Source organism: Schistocerca nitens, chromosome 9 (assembly GCF_023898315.1).
Source record: "Schistocerca nitens isolate TAMUIC-IGC-003100 chromosome 9, iqSchNite1.1, whole genome shotgun sequence".
Lineage (NCBI taxonomy): Eukaryota > Metazoa > Arthropoda > Insecta > Orthoptera > Acrididae > Schistocerca > Schistocerca nitens.
In genome coordinates, this window is record NC_064622.1 from 324,173,970 (window position 1) to 324,192,441 (window position 18,472).

Consider the following 18,472-nt stretch of genomic DNA (forward strand, 5'->3'; position numbering starts at 1 on the left):
ACTCAAATTAAACAGAAGTCTATAATAAAACCATGGATTACACAAGGAATAAAGATTTCCTGTAAGACAAAAAGGAAAATGTATCTGTCGACCAAGAATAGCTCCAATGCTGATGATTTAGCTAAATACAAGGAATACTGTAAAACATTAAAAAAAGTAATTCAGACGTCTAAACAAATGCACTACGAGAAGAAGATAGCAATGTCAGGGAACAAAATAAAAACAATATGGGATATAGTGAAAGAGCAGACTAGTAGAACCAGAAAGGAACAGGAGCAAATAGCACTAAGGGTAGATGACACATTAGTAACTGATGGGCTTAGAGTGTGGCAAATCTATTTAACAAGTACTTTATATCCGTTACTGATAGAATGGGACTTCCAGGATCAGTAAATAATGCTCTTGAATATCTGAAACTAGCCTTCACAAATAGCTTCAAGTACATGAATATATCACTCACTTCACCAAAAGAAATAACGTCCATAATAAAATCTTTAAGAACAAAGCATTCTAGTGGGTATGATGAAATATCAACAAAGTTAATTAAGGCATGTTCTTGTGAGTTTAGTACAATTCTAAGTTACTTGTGTAACCAGTCAATTATAACTGGGACATTTCCTGACTGGCTAAAATATGCAGATGTTAAGCCTCTATTCAAGAAAGGGGATAAAGAGATACCATCAAACTACAGACCAATTTCACTTTTGTCAGGATTCTCAAAAATTTTAGAAAAAGTAATGTGCAGGCAGCTGCTCAACCATCTGACCACAAATAACATATTATCAAGAACACAGTTTGGATTTCTGAAGGGTTCTGATATCGAGAAGGCTATTTACACCTACAGTGAAAATGTACTTAATTCATTAAATAACAAATTACAAGCAGCAGGTATTTTCAGTGATTTGTCAAAGGCATTTGATTGTGTGAACCACAACATCCTTTTAAGTAAATTAGAATTCTATGGTGTCACGGGCAGTGCTGCAAAATGGTTCAAGTCATAGCTCACTAACAGGAAACAAAGGGTGTCAGTGCAAGGGACTAGTGAATTAAGTCATCAGTCATCATCAGGATGGAAAGAAATTACATGTGGTGTCCCACAAGGATCCATCTTAGGGCCATTGCTTTTTCTTGTGTACATTAATGATCTCTCATCAGTTACACTGCCAAAAGCAGAGATCGTTTTGTTTGCAGATGACACAAGTATTGCAATAAATAGTAGGTCGAGTGTAGTTCTAGAAAGATCTGCTAATGATATTTTCATGGATATTAATAAATGGTTTAAAGCCAACTCACTGACATTAAACTTCGAAAAGACTCACTATATGCAATTCAGAACCTGTAAGAGGTTTCCACCCAGCATATGCATAAAGTATGAAGAAGAGCAGATAGAAGACGTTGACAGTCTTAAATTCCCGGGATTACAACTTGATATAAATTCAGTTGGGAAGAGCACACCACAGAACTGCAGAAACGCCTTAACAAATCTGTATTTGCAATTCGAGTGTTAGCAGACATAGGCGACATAAAAATGAAAAAGCTCGCATACTTTGCCTACTTTCATTCCATAATGTCATATGGTATAATATTTTGGGGTAACTCTTCAAGTCAAACAAAAGTTTTCCGAGTCCAAAAGTGTGTAATACGTATTATTTGTGGAGTAAATTCACGGACGTCCTGTAGAAACCTCTTCAAAGAACTGGGTATACTGACTACTGGCTCTCAGTATATTTACTCATTAATGAAATTTGTCCTAAATAATATATCTCTTTTTCCAACAAACAGCTCAGTTCATACATACAATACCAGGAACAAAAATGATCTGCACAAGGACTTAAAAGCACTTACTTTAGTTCAAAAAGGGGTCCACTACTCAGGAACACTCATCTTCAATAATTTGCCAGTAAACATAAAAAAATTTAGTTACAAATAAAGATCAGTTTAAAAGGAGCCTGAAAGACTTACTAGTGGCCAACTCCTTCTACTCCATTGACGAATTTTTTAATAGAAACAAATGATGTATTGTATATATTCATACTATTAGTAACATGTCTGCTTGTGTCTGTATGTGTGGATGGATATGTGTGTGTGTGCGAGTGTATACCTGTCCTTTTTTCCCCCTAAGGTAAGTCTTTCCGCTCCCGGGATTGGAATGACTCCTTACCCTCTCCCTTAAAACCCACACCCTTTCATCTTTCCCTCTCCTTCCCTCTTTCCTGACGAGGCAACCGTTGGTTGCGAAAGCTAGAATTTTGTGTGTATGTTTGTGTTTGTTTGTGTGTCTATCGACCTGCCAGCGCTTTCGTTCGGTAAGTCACCTCATCCTTGCATCCTTGTTTTTATACATACTATTAGTATTGTTATTTCAGCTAAAAAAAAAAAATTGACATGTTCCACATCCACGAGGATCTCCTCAGCACGGATCTATGGAATGAAAACTAATCTAATCTAATCTGTGTGTCTGGAGACACTGTTCCAGTGGCTGCAGTACGGTCCCAAGCAAGGCTACCTGCAGTACTCCATGGCTGTCTGCGGGCACTGACGGTGAGATATCGGTCTTCTTGTGGTGTTGTACACTGTGGACGTCCCATACTGTAGTGCCCGGACACGTTGCCTGTCTGTTGGAATCTTTGAGATCACACGTTGTGGCACACAGAGGGCCCAAGCTACAACCTGCTGTGTTTGAACAGCCTCCAGTCGCCCTAGTATTCTACCCCTCATAACGTCATCAATATGTGTTCTTTGAGCCATTTTCAACACATAGTCACCATTAGCACATCTGAAAACGTCAGCACACTTACTTGCTGCACCGTACTCTGACATGCACCAACACACCTCTGCGTATGTGGACATCTGCCAGCGCCACCGTACGATGACCGCAGGTCAAATGCACCACATGGTTATACCCCGAGGTGATTTAAACCCGCAAACCACCCACCAGAGCATTGTTTCACCATGTATCAGCATTATCTTTAATTTATGAGCATGAGTGTATATCTTGTTTCGTATTAGTCAAATGAACAAATGGGATGAAAACCTACCAAAATTTCTTTAACCCATTACCTGCAGATAAATCTGTCCTATTTAATCAAGTGCGTGCTGCGCTTCAGCATCACGCAAACTTGAGAAATACTGATGGATAATATAGCCTATTCTGAAAACCTTTGAATATACTATTGAGAATCTAATGATAGACTATGAACCTACAACCTGAGAATATTATACATTGTTGTTGTGCACCTATAACAGAGAATTCGTGTGCTTAACAACATTGTGAAAAGAAGAGAAGCAAGAAACTTGAGCTCGATTGTAAAGAGACTTCACAATTTGTGGAATAAGACATACTTAAACTGTTTTCATTTTCTGTACTTTGATTTCAATTTGAATATTTGCTATTAGGATAAGTATTTAAAGGTTATATTTTGTACTTAGAATAACTAAAGTGAAGTACTTTCCTTTTTCAGAGCCAGACTGACATTAGCTTTGCATTTTCAATTAAGTGTTAAAAAATAATTTCGTATGAGCACAATGTGCTGGCTTAGAACTTTAAGGCTATTATACAAGTTTAAGTATCTCACAGAATACTATGAAACTATTTAAGCAATAATAGACTCAAGAGACTAAAGATGAAAGAACTTCATAAGAAACAAACTTATGTGAATCATAAATACGTGTAATTGATTATTTGCAACAGGAAATTCTTTGTAGCCATGTTTGTAGAGATAGGAAACGGTACAATGATTACCGTGTTTATCATGAAGGAAACTGTAGGGATAGATAAATTTTGAACACCTCAGCTGACTAAGCTGAGTTGTTTCATGTAAAGGTAACTGAACTTTAACAGTGTTAAACTTGAGTGAAAAACGTTTCGTGTGATTTTGTGTGACAAAAGAGAGTTAGGCAAACTTCTAAATACAAGTCACTAGGATAATTACTTTCTCTTGAACTTGGTAAAAGACAAGTCAAGATGATGTACTGTTACAAGGGTTCTAGTACGAACTTACAAACCTGAAAAGCTGAAACAAAGTATCCATCGATGCACTTACATGAGCAAACCACATAAATGCTGCCAACAATGGAATAATGAGTGTTTGTATTGTTTTGTAATCGGGTATGTTAATAATATTTTTAATTCACATCACTGCACGAGAATGAAGTTAGCAGCTTTCTGGTGGACCACAAATGTAGTCACGTCTCGCCAACCACATTCTACGAAGAAGGCAAAACCGATGGGGGGGCACACACATTAGTGGCCGTCCCCAGAAGAAGATCGCTGTTACCGGACGGTGGCAGTACCAGCGGATGAGCAGATCAGAGACTTCAAGCAGCCTGTCTACCTACAACTGCAGTCGCTGTTCGTCAAGAAGATGATATTGCTATGGAAGACCTTGAGCTGTCTGTCATTACCCACAGATACTATTCTTCAAGAAGATGCCATCGTCATCAAGGAAGATGTTGAGTAACTTAACTTCATACTCAACTAACATTCCCCAAAAAGATGTCATCATTGGAGAAGAAGCTGAACAGAATACCAATAAATATGATGACAGTTCCTCAAGAAGATGATCCATCTTGCAGAAACAGATGAATAATTAGCAAAATAATGCAATAATCTGACAAATCCAAACACTAATTTCATGACCTTTGTCAAGATCAAGAACGATGCAACCAGGACGCGACTCCTCCACATCGAAGAAACCATTGATGTAACCACCAACAGAAGATGAAGTAGACACAGATGGTCCACTAAGAAAACAAGCAGATGACATAAGAAAATCACCATAGGCGAGACTTCTGAAGCAGCCCCAGATAGAAGAACTTAGGGCAGCAGTTAACAACAATGCTCAAACCTTCTACGTCTGGTCGGCAACTATTCAAGATGTGCAAGTTGAAAACTTACCAATGTCTGCTGCTCTACCAGTTAACAAGCAGCAACAAACAAGATACTTCAACTTCTGCCACTCGCCAACAAGTAGGCGGCAGATGAACCAAGATCAGCCTGATACTACTACTAGCCTGTTCAAGAAGAGGAGAAGATTGCGCGTCGCATGGGGTTCCTGTTGCCTAGTCATCCGAGAGGCAGCAGACTGTGATCCCAGCCTGCACAGTCTGGTCCATCTCTCATGCGAGTAAAATGAACCGATGGGGAGCTGAGCGCTAATTGCAGACAGTAATACAGGATGTACTGTCTGCCTACTCTTCGAGTGTCGCACGAGAGAAGACAACGAAACTGATTATCGTACACACTTTGTAACAGCATTATTATGTTTAGTCTAATTAATTTAATAATGAAATTTTTAGACATGGCAAATAACATAGGACATTCAAAAAATTGCTTAATCATAGTTGCAATTGTGATTCTTGAGTTTCTCCCGGCGTATTTGATAACCAAAATATCCACGGGTGTACTGCCGGTCTACAGTGTCCAACGGGCACAATATTTCGGCGATCATACATGTCGCCATCATCAGGTGAACTGACGGACTGAGCTCCTGTGAACGTGCCGGCACGGAGATCCGTACACTATGGCTGCTCAGGGGGAACTGGGTTCGGTCGCGGCGGCGGCCGATTTAAATACCCTCCGCCCACGGCGCGCTCACTCCGCCGTCCGCGCCACGGTCGCGCGGTGGAACAGATTGCGACAGCGTCTGAGATGATGACGGTGTGATGGCTCTGTCCGCCGTGGTCGTCACAACTATACATTTGCTCAATTTACTCTTGATTAACCCAATCGCTAGTTCCCAAGCCTTGCTACGATTATAGCCACAGTCACGGTTTATGAGGTCGTCATTGGTGCGAATTTCGATGGCCTCTCTAACAACGCTGTCCCAGTATCTCGACGTCTGTACCAGAATCCTCGTGTGTTCATACTCCATAGCGTGATTTTCTGACAAACAATGTTCAGTGACCGCCGACTTGCTCGAATACATCAGTCGAGTGTGCCTCTGGTGTTCACGGCATCGATCCTCGACGGTAGGCATCGTCTGACCAATATACGACTTGCCACACTGACACGGAATCTGGTACATGCCAGCCTTCCTCAAACCGAGGTCATCTTTGGCGTTCCCCACCAGTGCACGAGTTTTATTCGGAGGACAAAACACAGTTCCGACCCGGTGTTTCTTCAAAATGCGGGCGATTTTCCCTGAGAATGCGCCTGTATATGGGATAAATGCAGTGCCTACCTCCTCCCTCGTGATTTCATCCATCTCCACAGGTTGTGCTGTAGTGGTTGGGCGGAGAGCACGTTGAATCTGCCACTCTGAGTACCCATTTTTTCGAAATACAGTCTCAGATGTTCCAATTCCTGGGGTAGACTCTCTGCATCAGAGATAGTGTGCGCCCTATGTACTAGAGTTTTAAGTACCCCATTCCTCTGTGAAGGGTGGTGGCAGCTGTCTGCGTGCAAATACAGATCAGTGTGCGTTGTCTTCCGATACACCCCATGACCTAGGGTGCCGTCAGGCCTTCTCTTGACCAAGACGTCAAGGAAAGGTAGTTTACCCTCCGTTTCAGTCTCCATAGTGAATTTGATGTGGGGTGTATGTAGTTTAGATGTGTAAGGAAGTCAACGAGTTTATCCATACCATGTGGCCAGATGACGAACGTGTCGTCCACGTAATGGAAAAAGCAAGTAGGTTTCCATTCGGATGACGACAGGGCTTCCTCCTCTAAGTTCTCCATGTACAAATTCGCTACCACCGGTGAGAGTGGGCTACCCATGGTGACTCCCTCCGTTTGTTCGTAGTATTCTCCATTAAAAAGAAAATATGTGGAAGTCAAGACATGCCTAAAAAGTTCAGTGGTCTTCTCGTCAAACTTCTGACTAATCAATTCTAGTGACTCTCGCAGGGGTACCCTCGTGAACATAAAAAAAAGAAAAAGTCCCACTGTGATAGCATCACTGGAATAGCAGCAAGTATACTAAAGAGAAACAATGTAAAAAGAAATAGAAAAGAAATCTAGTATAAAGTAACTTAGTATTTTTGCAAAAGAAAGTAAAATAGAATTCCTTTTGTATCAAATTAAAGTAAAAGTAGATCGCAAAGTAGTGTACTTATAGATCACACAGTAGAACAAGTGACCTCAAAGAATACTCCTTGTGAGTACTCATTGAGGACACCATGAAATACAGAAGATAAAGTTATACATTGTTAATGTGCTTCTAACACTTGCTTGATCGTGTCGTAACTTAATGTGTGCTCTTGTACATAGGTGATACGAGATTGTTTTAACGTTTTGGAGATTTGCGATCTGCTAAAAATCATTTAGCTTGAAATAGGTAGATCAGCAGCTTTGAGTATATCATTATGTAAAGTCAAGATAGGAAAAGAACCAAACTTTGTCCTAAATTATTATCAATGGAAGACTGAACTTTGTCCCAAAGTGATAGACTGTTAGTAATTTAACGAAAAAGGAACTGAATATTAGTATCGAATTCTGCGAAAATACTTAGATTTCATTAAAACAACTGGTGAAATCTGGATCTTATTGCATACTCTTTGACTGAAATTTACGTAACTAATTCCACCTAGCTTAGGGAAAGGTTACTGCTTTAAGACAATGATAGGGTGTGCTTAGACTATAATAAACCAGCATAACGTGAATTTACGATGTTTGACATTTATTTCAAACCAAATAATATTTAGTGCTTACGAAATATTTTATCAGTGCAACAATACAGAATTAATAACAGAGTGCTGCGCGCGCGCGCGCACACACACACACACACACACACACACACACACACACACACACACACACCCGCGCGCGCGCGCACACTTTGTCGCTTTAAAAAGTTATCATACTTATGCAGACTATTTAGCTTACGTACGATTAGTGCAATAATAGCAGTTTGTACGCATCTACATGTAGCTGTGCTCGTGCACATTGGGGAGCATATGGTTATTTGAGCTGGCCAGTAAAATTAATATACACTTGGCGTGAATATAGTGCAGCAGGGCAGACTTCTTTTGTAACGTTCCTCATCAGACATTCTACCACTAGCTGGTCGGAGCACGAACTATAAACTAACATTTTCAATAGAAGAGACAGTTACACTAGTCACTGAGCCGCTATTAACCCGCATCCTGGGGTGGTGGTCCATTGCATCTTGACCTCAACATTCCCCTAACTGAAACCCAACATAACATCCAATGCCACCAGCAGTAATGTACACATTTAATAAAAATTTAAAAAGAGCTGCTGTTGAATACACCATGCAGAAATATTGTCCACAGTGTTATGGACCTGCCTCTAATCATGGAAAATATCAGTTTCTTGCAGATAACAGTTTTATCAGTAAGCAATGAGAGGATGCTGCCAACCCTATCTGATAAATTGTTTGCATATACTAAGAATATTAAAATGCTATTATACTTCCTTGTAACACATCTAATGTTACCTTAGCTTCTGTTGAACATTCACCATCCAGTATGCCATCAGTCAAAAATTCCATGTAACTGATAACATTTTTGTTATATTCTTTAACAGGTTACAGTGTCAATCATTTATTAGAAAGATAGAAACCACTTGTTCGCGTGTGCATTTCATAATCATACAGGGGTTCACATGAGTAGTCTTTCCTGGACCCACTCTGGTTCTTAAGCTTCTATCCCTCTAACAATGTCGTGATGTTTGAGCTCAAAATATGCCCTAGGGTCCTTCAACAGAATGCCATTAAGGATACTAATCTGTATGTCTCAATACACATGGACTAGAAAAGGGGCTATTTACAGAATGTATTCGGTGTAACATGTAACAGGTATTCGCTTAAGGTCTGGAACCTTGTTTGGTTTGAGTACTTCCAGTTGTAATTCAGTACTAGGAGTTTGATGCACAGATTAATCAGATTTTATCCAGATCAGAATAAATGATTACTTTTCAAGTCACTGATTGATGTCACGAGTCTCAGCACAAAATCCTGAACATTTCTACAGATATGAAGACGCTTTCCAAGGAGGTAACTACTGATAAATAATATCCAGATAGTAGTTATGAAAAGTTGCATAAGATGTGTTCTGCATAAACAACAATGATATAACCAAAGCACAAAATGAGGAACAGAATGACAAAGGCTGAAAAGAATTTTGCTAAAATTAATAAGATTCACCTGTGCTAACTATGATACTTTTCAAAATAAACATTTGGCATTGGGCTAATCTAACATCAGTAGATGAGTGCGTAAAAATGTTCTGTCTCTATACAAGTGAATGCTCTGTTATTCAACACAGGAGTGGGTTTGAAAGGAAGATTGGAGTTTAACACACTATAGAGATCTTCATTATCACAGGATGGAGAAGGAAATAGCTGTTACACTGTTTACAGAACTCAACCTATGATTCATCTTTCTGAGAAACAACAGATAGAAGCAGATGCAAGCTTTGAGCCAATCCATGTACCTTAGTTTATGCTCAAACTGGAACAGCAGGGTAGCAATATGACCAGAAAACGTGAAAATACTCAAGGAAACTGATTTTATCTGGAAAAGTTATAGTCACTCACATACAATGAAACAGCCTCTCCTTCCCACAATAAAAAAAACTTTTAGTGTCAAGACTGATATCAGATACATAAACAATAACAGAAATTCTAGTGACAGTACTATATTAAACAGTAAAATTGCATAAAAAATTCAATTCGGAAAACTGATAAATCGACTCATCTAATAGAAACACACATAATACTGGTCGACCTGTCTGTCTTTGTGGCTTTAGCACTTTTTCTTTTTTATGCAATTACATTGTTTCCTTTCATACTTTTCACTAAAAGTGAAGAATCCTGGAGATACTAGAAGGTTTCAGATAGATTATGTAATGGTAAGACAGAGATTTATGAACCAGGTTTTAAATTGTAAGACATTTCCAGGGGCAGATGTGGACTCTGACCACAATCTACTGGCTATGGACTGTAGATTAAAACTGAAGAAACTGCAAAAAGGTGAGAATTTAAGGAGATGGGACCTGGATAAACTGACTAAACCAGAGGTTGTACAGAGTTTCAGGGAGAGCATAAGGGAACAATTGACAGGAATGGGGGAAAGAAATGCAGCAGAAGAAGAATGGGTAGCTTTGAGGGATGAAGTAGCAGAGGATCAAGTAGGTAAAAAGACGACAGCTAGTACAAATCCTTGGGTAACAGAAGAAATATTGAATTTAATTGATGAAAGGAGAAAATATAAAAGTGCAGTAAATGAAGCAGGCAAAAAGGCATACAAATGTCTCAAAAATGAGATCGACAGGAAGTGCAAAATGGCTAAGCAGGGATGGCTAGAGGACAAATGTAAGGATGTAGAGGCTTATCTCACTAGGGGTAAGACAGATACTGCTTACAGGAAAATTAAAGAGACCTTTTGAGAAAAGAGAATCACTTGCATGAATATCAAGAGCTCAGATGGAAACCCAGTTCTAAGCACAGAAGGAAAAGCAGAAAGGCGGAAGGGGTATATAGAGGGTGTATACAAAGGCGATGTACTTGAGGACAATATTATGGAAACGGAAGAGGATGTAGATGAAGATGAAATGGGAGATATGGTACTGCGTGAAGAGTTTGACACAGCACTGAAACACCCGAGTCGAAACAAGGCCCCGAGATTAGACAACATTCCATTAGAACTACTGACAGCCTTGGGAGAGCCAGTCCTGACAAAACTCTACCATCTGATGAGCAAGATGTTTGAGACAGGTGAAATAGCCTCAGACTTTAAGAAGAATATAATAATTCCAATCTCAAAGAAAGCAGGTGTTGACAGATGTGAAAATTACCAAACTATCAGTTTAATAAGCCACAGCTGCAAAATACTAACACAAATTCTTTACAGACGAATGGAAAAACTGGTAGAAGCCGACCTCGGGGAAGATCAGTTTGGATTCCGTAGAAATACTGGAACACGTGAGGCAATACTAACCCTACGACTTATCTCAGAAGAAAGATTAAGGAAAGGCAAACCTACGTTTCTAGCACTTGTAGACTTAGAGAAAGCGTTTGACAATGTTGACTGGAATACTCTCTTTCAAATTCTGAAGGTGGCAGGGGTAAAATACAGGGAGCGAAAGGCTATTTGCAATTTGTACAGAAAACAGATAGCAGTTATAAGAGTCGAGGGGCATGAAAGGGAAGCAGTGGTGGGGAAGGGAGTGAGACAGGGTTGTAGCCTGTCCCTGATGTTATTCAATCTGTATATTGACCAAGCAGTAAAGGAAACAAAAGAAAAATTCGGAGTAGGAATTAAAATCCATGGAGAAGAAATAAAAACTTTGAGGTTCGCAGATGACATTGTAATTCTGCCAGAGACAGCAAAGGACCTGCAAGAGCAGCTGAACGGAATGGACAGTGTCTTGAAAGGAGGATAATGGAATGTAGTCGAATTAAGTCGGGTGATGCTGAGGGAATTAGATTAGGAAATGACACACTTAAAGTAGTAAAGGAGTTTTGCTATTTGGGGAGCAAAATAACTGATGATGGTCAAAGTAGAGAGGATATAAAATGTAGACTGGCAATGGTAAGGAGAGCGTTTCTGAAGAAGAGAAATTTGTTAACATCAAATATAGATTTAAGTGTCAGGAAGTCGTTTCTGAAAGTATTTGTATGGAGTGTAGCCATGTATGGAAGTGAAACATGGACGTAAAATAGTTTAGACAAGAAGAGAATAGAAGCTTTCGAAATGTGGTGCTACAGAAGAATGCTCAAGATTAGATGGGTAGATCATATAACTAATGAGGAGGTATTGAATAGAATCGGGGAAAAGAGGAGTTTGTGGCACAATTTGACTAGAAGAACGGATCGGTTGGTAGGACATGTTCCGAGGCATCAAGACATCGCCAATTTAGTATTGGAGGGCAGCGTGGAGGGTAAAAATTGTAGAGGGAGACCAAGAGATGAATACACTAAGCAGATTCAGAAGGATGTAGGTTGCAGTAGGTACTGGGAGATGAAGAAGCTTGCACAGGATAGAGTAGCATGGAGAGCTGCATCAATCAGTCTCAGGACTGAAGACAACAATAACAACAATAACAACAATAACAACAACAACAACAACAACACTAAAAGTGCAATCTCTAAGTATGAATTATTTCAAGATTTTTTCAGTCTGCTCTTAGCTTTTCTACTAGAAATTTTATTTACTTTGGAATGGTTCTGTGGGGTGTGTGTGTGTGTGTGTGTGTGTGTGTGTGTATTCTGATTACTATGAGAATTAAATAATTATTATAGTATTTTGATGGAATTTAGTGATATGCTTTCAGACAAATGATTAATTATAGTGTGTTGACTGGGATATTGTGGGTATTCTTCTGAACTAACTTTGAGTGAAGTTTAACATAGCCTAAATATCTAGTTTCAGTGGTTTACAATGAAACGTTTTGAATTTTCTGCAATAATTGTGTTACAAAGACTGAGTATTATTTTTTGAACAAATTTAAAAAATTATCAATTTTTGAACTTTCTAGTTGAACTCTGAATAGTCACTGATAAATGGGAGGGGGGAGAGGTTCTCTCCCTCAGTAAGCAAAACTTGCTCTCACAATCACGGAATAAAACCACCACCTTGAGCAGTATTATCCATAAAAAGCACATTTGGCTTTGAACTCTGGTCTGTTTCTGACAGTTTTTATCAACCAGACTGTTGACTACTCACTTACTAATCTCTGCACTAAAAATTTGAGTCAAATTGCACAGCATAGATTATTGATTGGTTCATACAACTCTATCAGAAAGAATCTTTCACATTTTGAAACTTCCTGGCAGATTAAAACTGTGTACCAGATAATGACTCAGACCAAGAGCCTTACCTTTTGCAAGCAATGCTCTTATCTACTGAGATATTTAGAGCGTTGGTTACAGAAGGCATTGTTCCAGGTTCAAGTCTCATCTGGTGCACAATTTTAAACTGTCAGGAACTATACACTCACGTCATCTTGTCGCATGTGCCCTGGCTTGTCACAACTGAATGGAAAAAAGGAAATCTTTGTAGAATTATGGATAAGTTATTAAACATAATGGAAAGTCTTTCTTATGATTTTCTCTCGGGTTTGCCTTGTCTGTATAATCTACAATGTAGCATAAATCATATTCACTCCTCACTGCAAGTTCAAATATTGGCTGTGAAACTATCAAAAGAAAAACTGACAATTATTTACATAAGATATATTGTTTTATTTTTCATAGAAAATATATTTCTTTTAGCAATTTGTTAACAGATGGTTAAGGGCAAAGATGGTTAAGGGCAAAGAGGAGGAAGTGAATGCTCAAACTCCAATTTTTAAAGAAATACTGAAGCTACTGAAACTGAGGAACTAGAATATGCAGAAATAAAAGCTATTGTCACCTTACTGTAGATTAGGGATGTACTTATTGTTAATGGGACATGGAAAAACAATGTTACTAACCTGCAGAGAATGACCTCAGGGAAGACAAAAAACTGTTCCTTGTTTGAAATTATCAGTTTTTTTTTTTTTTTTTTTTTTTTTTTTTGCAGTTGATAACAACTTGAATATCGGAATAAAGGGAAAATTTTCATGACATTCAGTGGGTAAATGCATGTCTATTGACACAGATGTAGAACACCGACATCCATACACATCACTCATATTTAATATGCTCACCAGGAGAGTGGATAAAACCACTCCAAATGGAAAGTGTTTTAAAATACAGATAAGAAAAACTTTTACTTATCAGAAGGTTGTTTTGTTGATCTTTACAGCTCCTGCCCTCTGGTAAATAGAAATTTTCTTCCCCATTTAAGTACAGTACGCAATGTTTTTTGGCCAGTCACCAATACAATGAATGTATGTGTAGCTTCTTGAACAAGCATTTCCTCCTCACTGCAAATTCTTAATTTTTTCCCCCTCAAGTCCAAACAAACCACACTCATTTCAGAACAGGAGTTAATAGTATATTATCAGTGTGACAACAAATTTTCTGCATACCCTAAAGTACATTCATAGAACACGAGTGTCCTGACTTGGCACCTTAATCAATTTCCAAAAAATGAACAGTTATGGGGGGAAAGCTATGTAGTCAGGTTTGCTTCATTACAATTTAATTATATTTGCTGTAACTTGCTGTGAGCTTCTCCTTATTCCTGGTGTAAGCATTCACTTCCTCCAGCAACCAATCTAGGTCACAAATAGATCGAAATCACAGACACAAATCAGGCAGATAGCAATATCATGGAACATAAAAATTTAACATTTTTATGCATATTTATACTTTTTACAGTATGGCATTTTTATTTACAGCTCAGCTTGAAAAATTAGACTCTAAACGAGCCTGAGCATGAGCATTTGCACACTCTGTGACCAATTTATGCAGTTCACGGGCACTATAACCAAGTAATTTCTTCAGGTCACATACAAACTTGTACACAAAACGTTTCCCATGCACCTGAAAGAATAAAAAGAAATATACAACTTAGTTATGAGTAGTACTGCTTTGTGTGTCTCAAATATCAACCTCTATATGTCTACCAGCTTCCTTCAAAATACTAACATAACATATTTATATAAATAAATCATATGCTAATGTGACATATTACTTGTTTTCTTACTGAAGAGTACTATTGTAACAGCAAATGTGTTATCTTTAGAGGGCAGGTTGAGAGAATGAATAACCCATCTGACATGAACACAGAATGTTCAAAATCTCCCCTAACCACTACCCCTGAACAAAAAAGTCAGATTGCATGATTCTGTAATAGAATTAATGCAGTATTTCAAACTAATTGGCCATAATGAAAAATTAATTTATTATACTGAAGCATAAATTTACATTCCTGAATTGAGCAATGTGCCCCATGGACATTTTCACCACTTGCATAATATCCATTTCTATCTGTGCCCACATCTGCGTAACATATGATTACCAGAGTTCTCTCAGCAAAACACTGCAGCCAGGCACCTAGCACGAGTTTTGGTGTTTTTGTAAAGATAAGCCATTTCAAATTATAAAAACATTTAGTTTAGTACTGATTATGTGGTAAATAGGTGTATTAGTGTGCTGTTTTAGCTTACCATTAAAGGTTTCATTTTTCTTTACGTAGTATAGCAGAAAACGCAAAAACATCATACAGTCGGGTTACAGTCGTATTTTCTGTTTACATTTTGCTTCAGCAAATCTATAGAATTTCGTTTAATTGTTCTTTGCTCTCTCCAGAAATTTAACTATAACATACCTCTTCATTATTTAACTCACATTTCTGGAAAGTAGCGTAAAGTTTGAGTTGTTGTTTCATAAACTTTCACTGTTGTTTTTGTTTACATACAGTTCGGTATAGGCCAAATTGGTGGAATCATATTTTCGTGTTTATCTGTAATTTAACTGACTTATTCTTAATAAACTATTATGTTTATCATGTGTGAAAAGTGCTTGACTTGCCTTAGAACTGTTAGGTCGGGGCTTTGGTGTGACAGGTGCTGTAGTTTTTTCCAAGTGGGTGTCTGTAGTGGCGTGGGAATAGGGGAAGTAAATGAGACTCATCAGTGGCTTTGTGGAATATGTAGTAGAGATAGGAAGATACTAGAAAAGGAGGGGAAAATTGCTGTCCTTCAGGCTGGGGAGATCTTGACAGGTTAAGGAGAAAGAAGGGTAAAGAGAGGTGGGAAGTGGCAACAGGCGACAGGAGGAACAGGCCTATAACTTTGTCTGACAGCTTCATAGTGAACGTAGAAAATAGATTTGTCCTGTTGCTTCAGTTAGAAGCTAGTGAGCCTCAAGCAATTGCAGGTGTAGACAGGGCGCAACAAACTTTCAGCAGCAAATTGAAAAGTAAGAATGTAGGGAAAAAAGTAAACAGAAAGAAAGTGGTGTCGTTAGGTAGTTCCCATGGAAGAGGTGTTGGCCAACTTTTGCAGGATGAACTAGGATCAGAATAACAGGTCACCAATTTTTTTAAACCTAGTGCTGGTCTGGAGCAGGTGACAGAGGATTGAGGATCACTTTGCAAAGATTTCACTAAGGAAGACACCGTGGTTGTAGTGGGTGGGCCAGTTAAGAAGGGAGATAAAGAAATAGCATCAAGTTTCTGTCCAATTTCACTTTTGCCAGCATTCTCAAAAATTTTAGAAAAGGTAATGTACAATCGGCTTTATAACCATCTTACCACAAATAACATACTGTCAAAGTCGCAGTTCGGATTTCTAAAGAGTTCTGATATTGAGAAGGCTATCTACATTTACAGTGAAAATGTACTTAATTCATTAGACAAAAAATTGCAGGCAACTCATATATCTGGTGATCTGTCAAAGGCATTTGAGTGTGTAAATCACAATATCCTTTTAAGTAAATTAGAATATTATGGTGCAACAGGAAATGCTACAAAATGGTTCAAATCTTACATCTCTGGCAGGAAACAAAGGGTGTTGTTAGGAAAGAGACATGTATTACGCTATCAGGCGTCATCCAACTGGGAACTAATTACATGTGGGGTCCCACAAGGTTCCATTTTAGGGCCCTCACTTTTACTTGTGTATATCAATGACCTTTCATCAGTAACATTACCAGATGCCAAGTTCGTTTTGTTTGCCAATGATACAAACATTGCAATAAATAGCAAATCAAGTGCAGTCTTAGAAAGACCGGCTAATAAAATATTTGTGGACATTAATCACTGGTTCCTAGCCAATTCTTTGTCACTAAACTTTGAAAAAACACACTACATGCAGTTCAGGACTTGTAAGGGGTGTCCCACCAGTACATGCCTAACATACGATGACAAGCAGATAGAAGAAGTGGACAGTGTTAAGTTCTTGGGATTACAGCTTGATAACAAATTCAACTGGGAGGAGCACACCACAGAACTGCTGAAGCTTCTTAACAAATCTATTTGCAATGTGAATTGTGTCAGCCATAGGGGATATAAAAATGAAAAATCTGGCATACTGTGCTTACTTTCATTCCATAATGTCATGTGGGATTGTTTTTTGGGGTAATTCATCAAGCCAAGCTAAAGTTTTGCAGGAACAAGTGGTGTGAACAAGAACATCCTGCAGAAACCTGTTTAGGTTTCTTTATGTACTACACGAAAATGTAATAAAAAATCGGGTTTTCTATTTAAAAAAACAGTTAATATCCGTTTGACCTATGGCAGCGCCATCTAGTGGGCCAACCATAGCATTATCTGGTTTCCCTCTTCAAGCTAGGCAAGTTTCGTTTTTTGTAGTAAAAAACAAAGATGCTGTGACTTACCAAACGAGAAAGCGCTGGTAGATAGACACAATAAAAAACACATAAACACACACACAAATTTCAAGCTTTCGCAACCCATGGTTGCTTCATCAGGAAAGAGGGAAGATGAGGGAAAGACGAAAGGATGTGGGTTTTAAGGCAGAGGGTAAGGAGTCATTCCCTCTCCTTCCCTCTTTCCTGTTGAAGCAACTGTGGGTTGCGAAAGCTTGAAATTTGTGTGTGTGTGTGTTTGTGTGTTTTTTATTGTGTCAATCCACCAGCGCTTTCTCGTATGGTAAGTCACAGCATCTTTGTTTTTTAATATATTTTTCCCATGTGGAATGTTTCTTTCTTATAAGTAGTTCTATCATATGTTTATTACTTTACAAATAAAAAACATTTTTTTTAATTCAGTGCATTAATGCGATCTTAGTAAATGACTGTTTGTAAAATGATTCTGTCATACAGAGTTCATTTAAAAAAAAGATGATCATTCCACTTGGGACCTGTTTTTCTGACATGTTTTATATCCTGGAGGACCTCCTCACTACAGATCAATTGGAATGAAAGTAAATCTAACACAATTACATTTTTGTCTTCACCCATCCATGTTTGGTCACAGATGGGGCATCATTCCATTAAATGGAATGGTAAGTGGTGAGATGTAACACTTGGAACATATTCTTCTTCTTAGAATAAAAGATTCAAATTGTTATGCTGTAACTGACCATAATATTTTTGCCACTCCTACTTAACTGTCGCTGAAAAACCACTTGCCAAATTTCAGCTGGCAAAAACTCAAAAAATTACCTAAATAAAATCATGAAAAGATGTTTTTCCTGGTTTGGCACTTGAAACTAAGAGATGGACACTCTTTGATGGCACCAGCTGTAGTTCACTGAGAGTAGCGAGCATAACTGGGAAAAGTGAGGACATCTGATTATCAGCACAGTTCTCACTTCAGGGCTTTCACAAAAAATGAATACTATCCTTCATTTTTAACACTTTTCCTTTCAACTTCTGAGAAATGTTGGAAACATATCAACCACAGTTCAAGGTTAAAAAAATGTTGTGTTCAAACTTTCCGTATAAGTGATGCGAAACTCTGTGAGTGTGTTTTGAAACAGACATCAACCAAAGTCATCTACAGAAAGTGTATGAAAATTGAGTGATGTGAAAAATGGTGGGTCAACTTTTGAGTGAACATTTAAATAGCGCAATCACATGGCTAGTAACAACAGGGACACTCAGTACTGAAGACAGCTAACCCACCAACAATAAAATAAATGAAAAGTAATTATACTTGTGGAGAACC

The 18,472-nt window shown here is 38.3% G+C and overlaps 1 protein-coding gene across 3 annotated transcripts in view; it reads right to left on the bottom strand.

The window, feature by feature from the left end:
• Positions 1-14,163: 14,163 nt before the first annotated feature.
• Positions 14,164-18,472, bottom strand: part of LOC126203344 (DNA-binding protein Ets97D-like) — a 56,715-nt gene continuing 52,406 nt past the window's right edge. For all 3 annotated transcript variants that reach the window (XM_049937632.1, XM_049937631.1, XM_049937633.1), the window contains one exon: positions 14,164-14,379. In XM_049937632.1, coding sequence (XP_049793589.1) covers positions 14,236-14,379 — 144 coding nt within the window. In that variant the 3' untranslated portion in view covers positions 14,164-14,235. The remainder of the gene's footprint in view (positions 14,380-18,472) is intronic.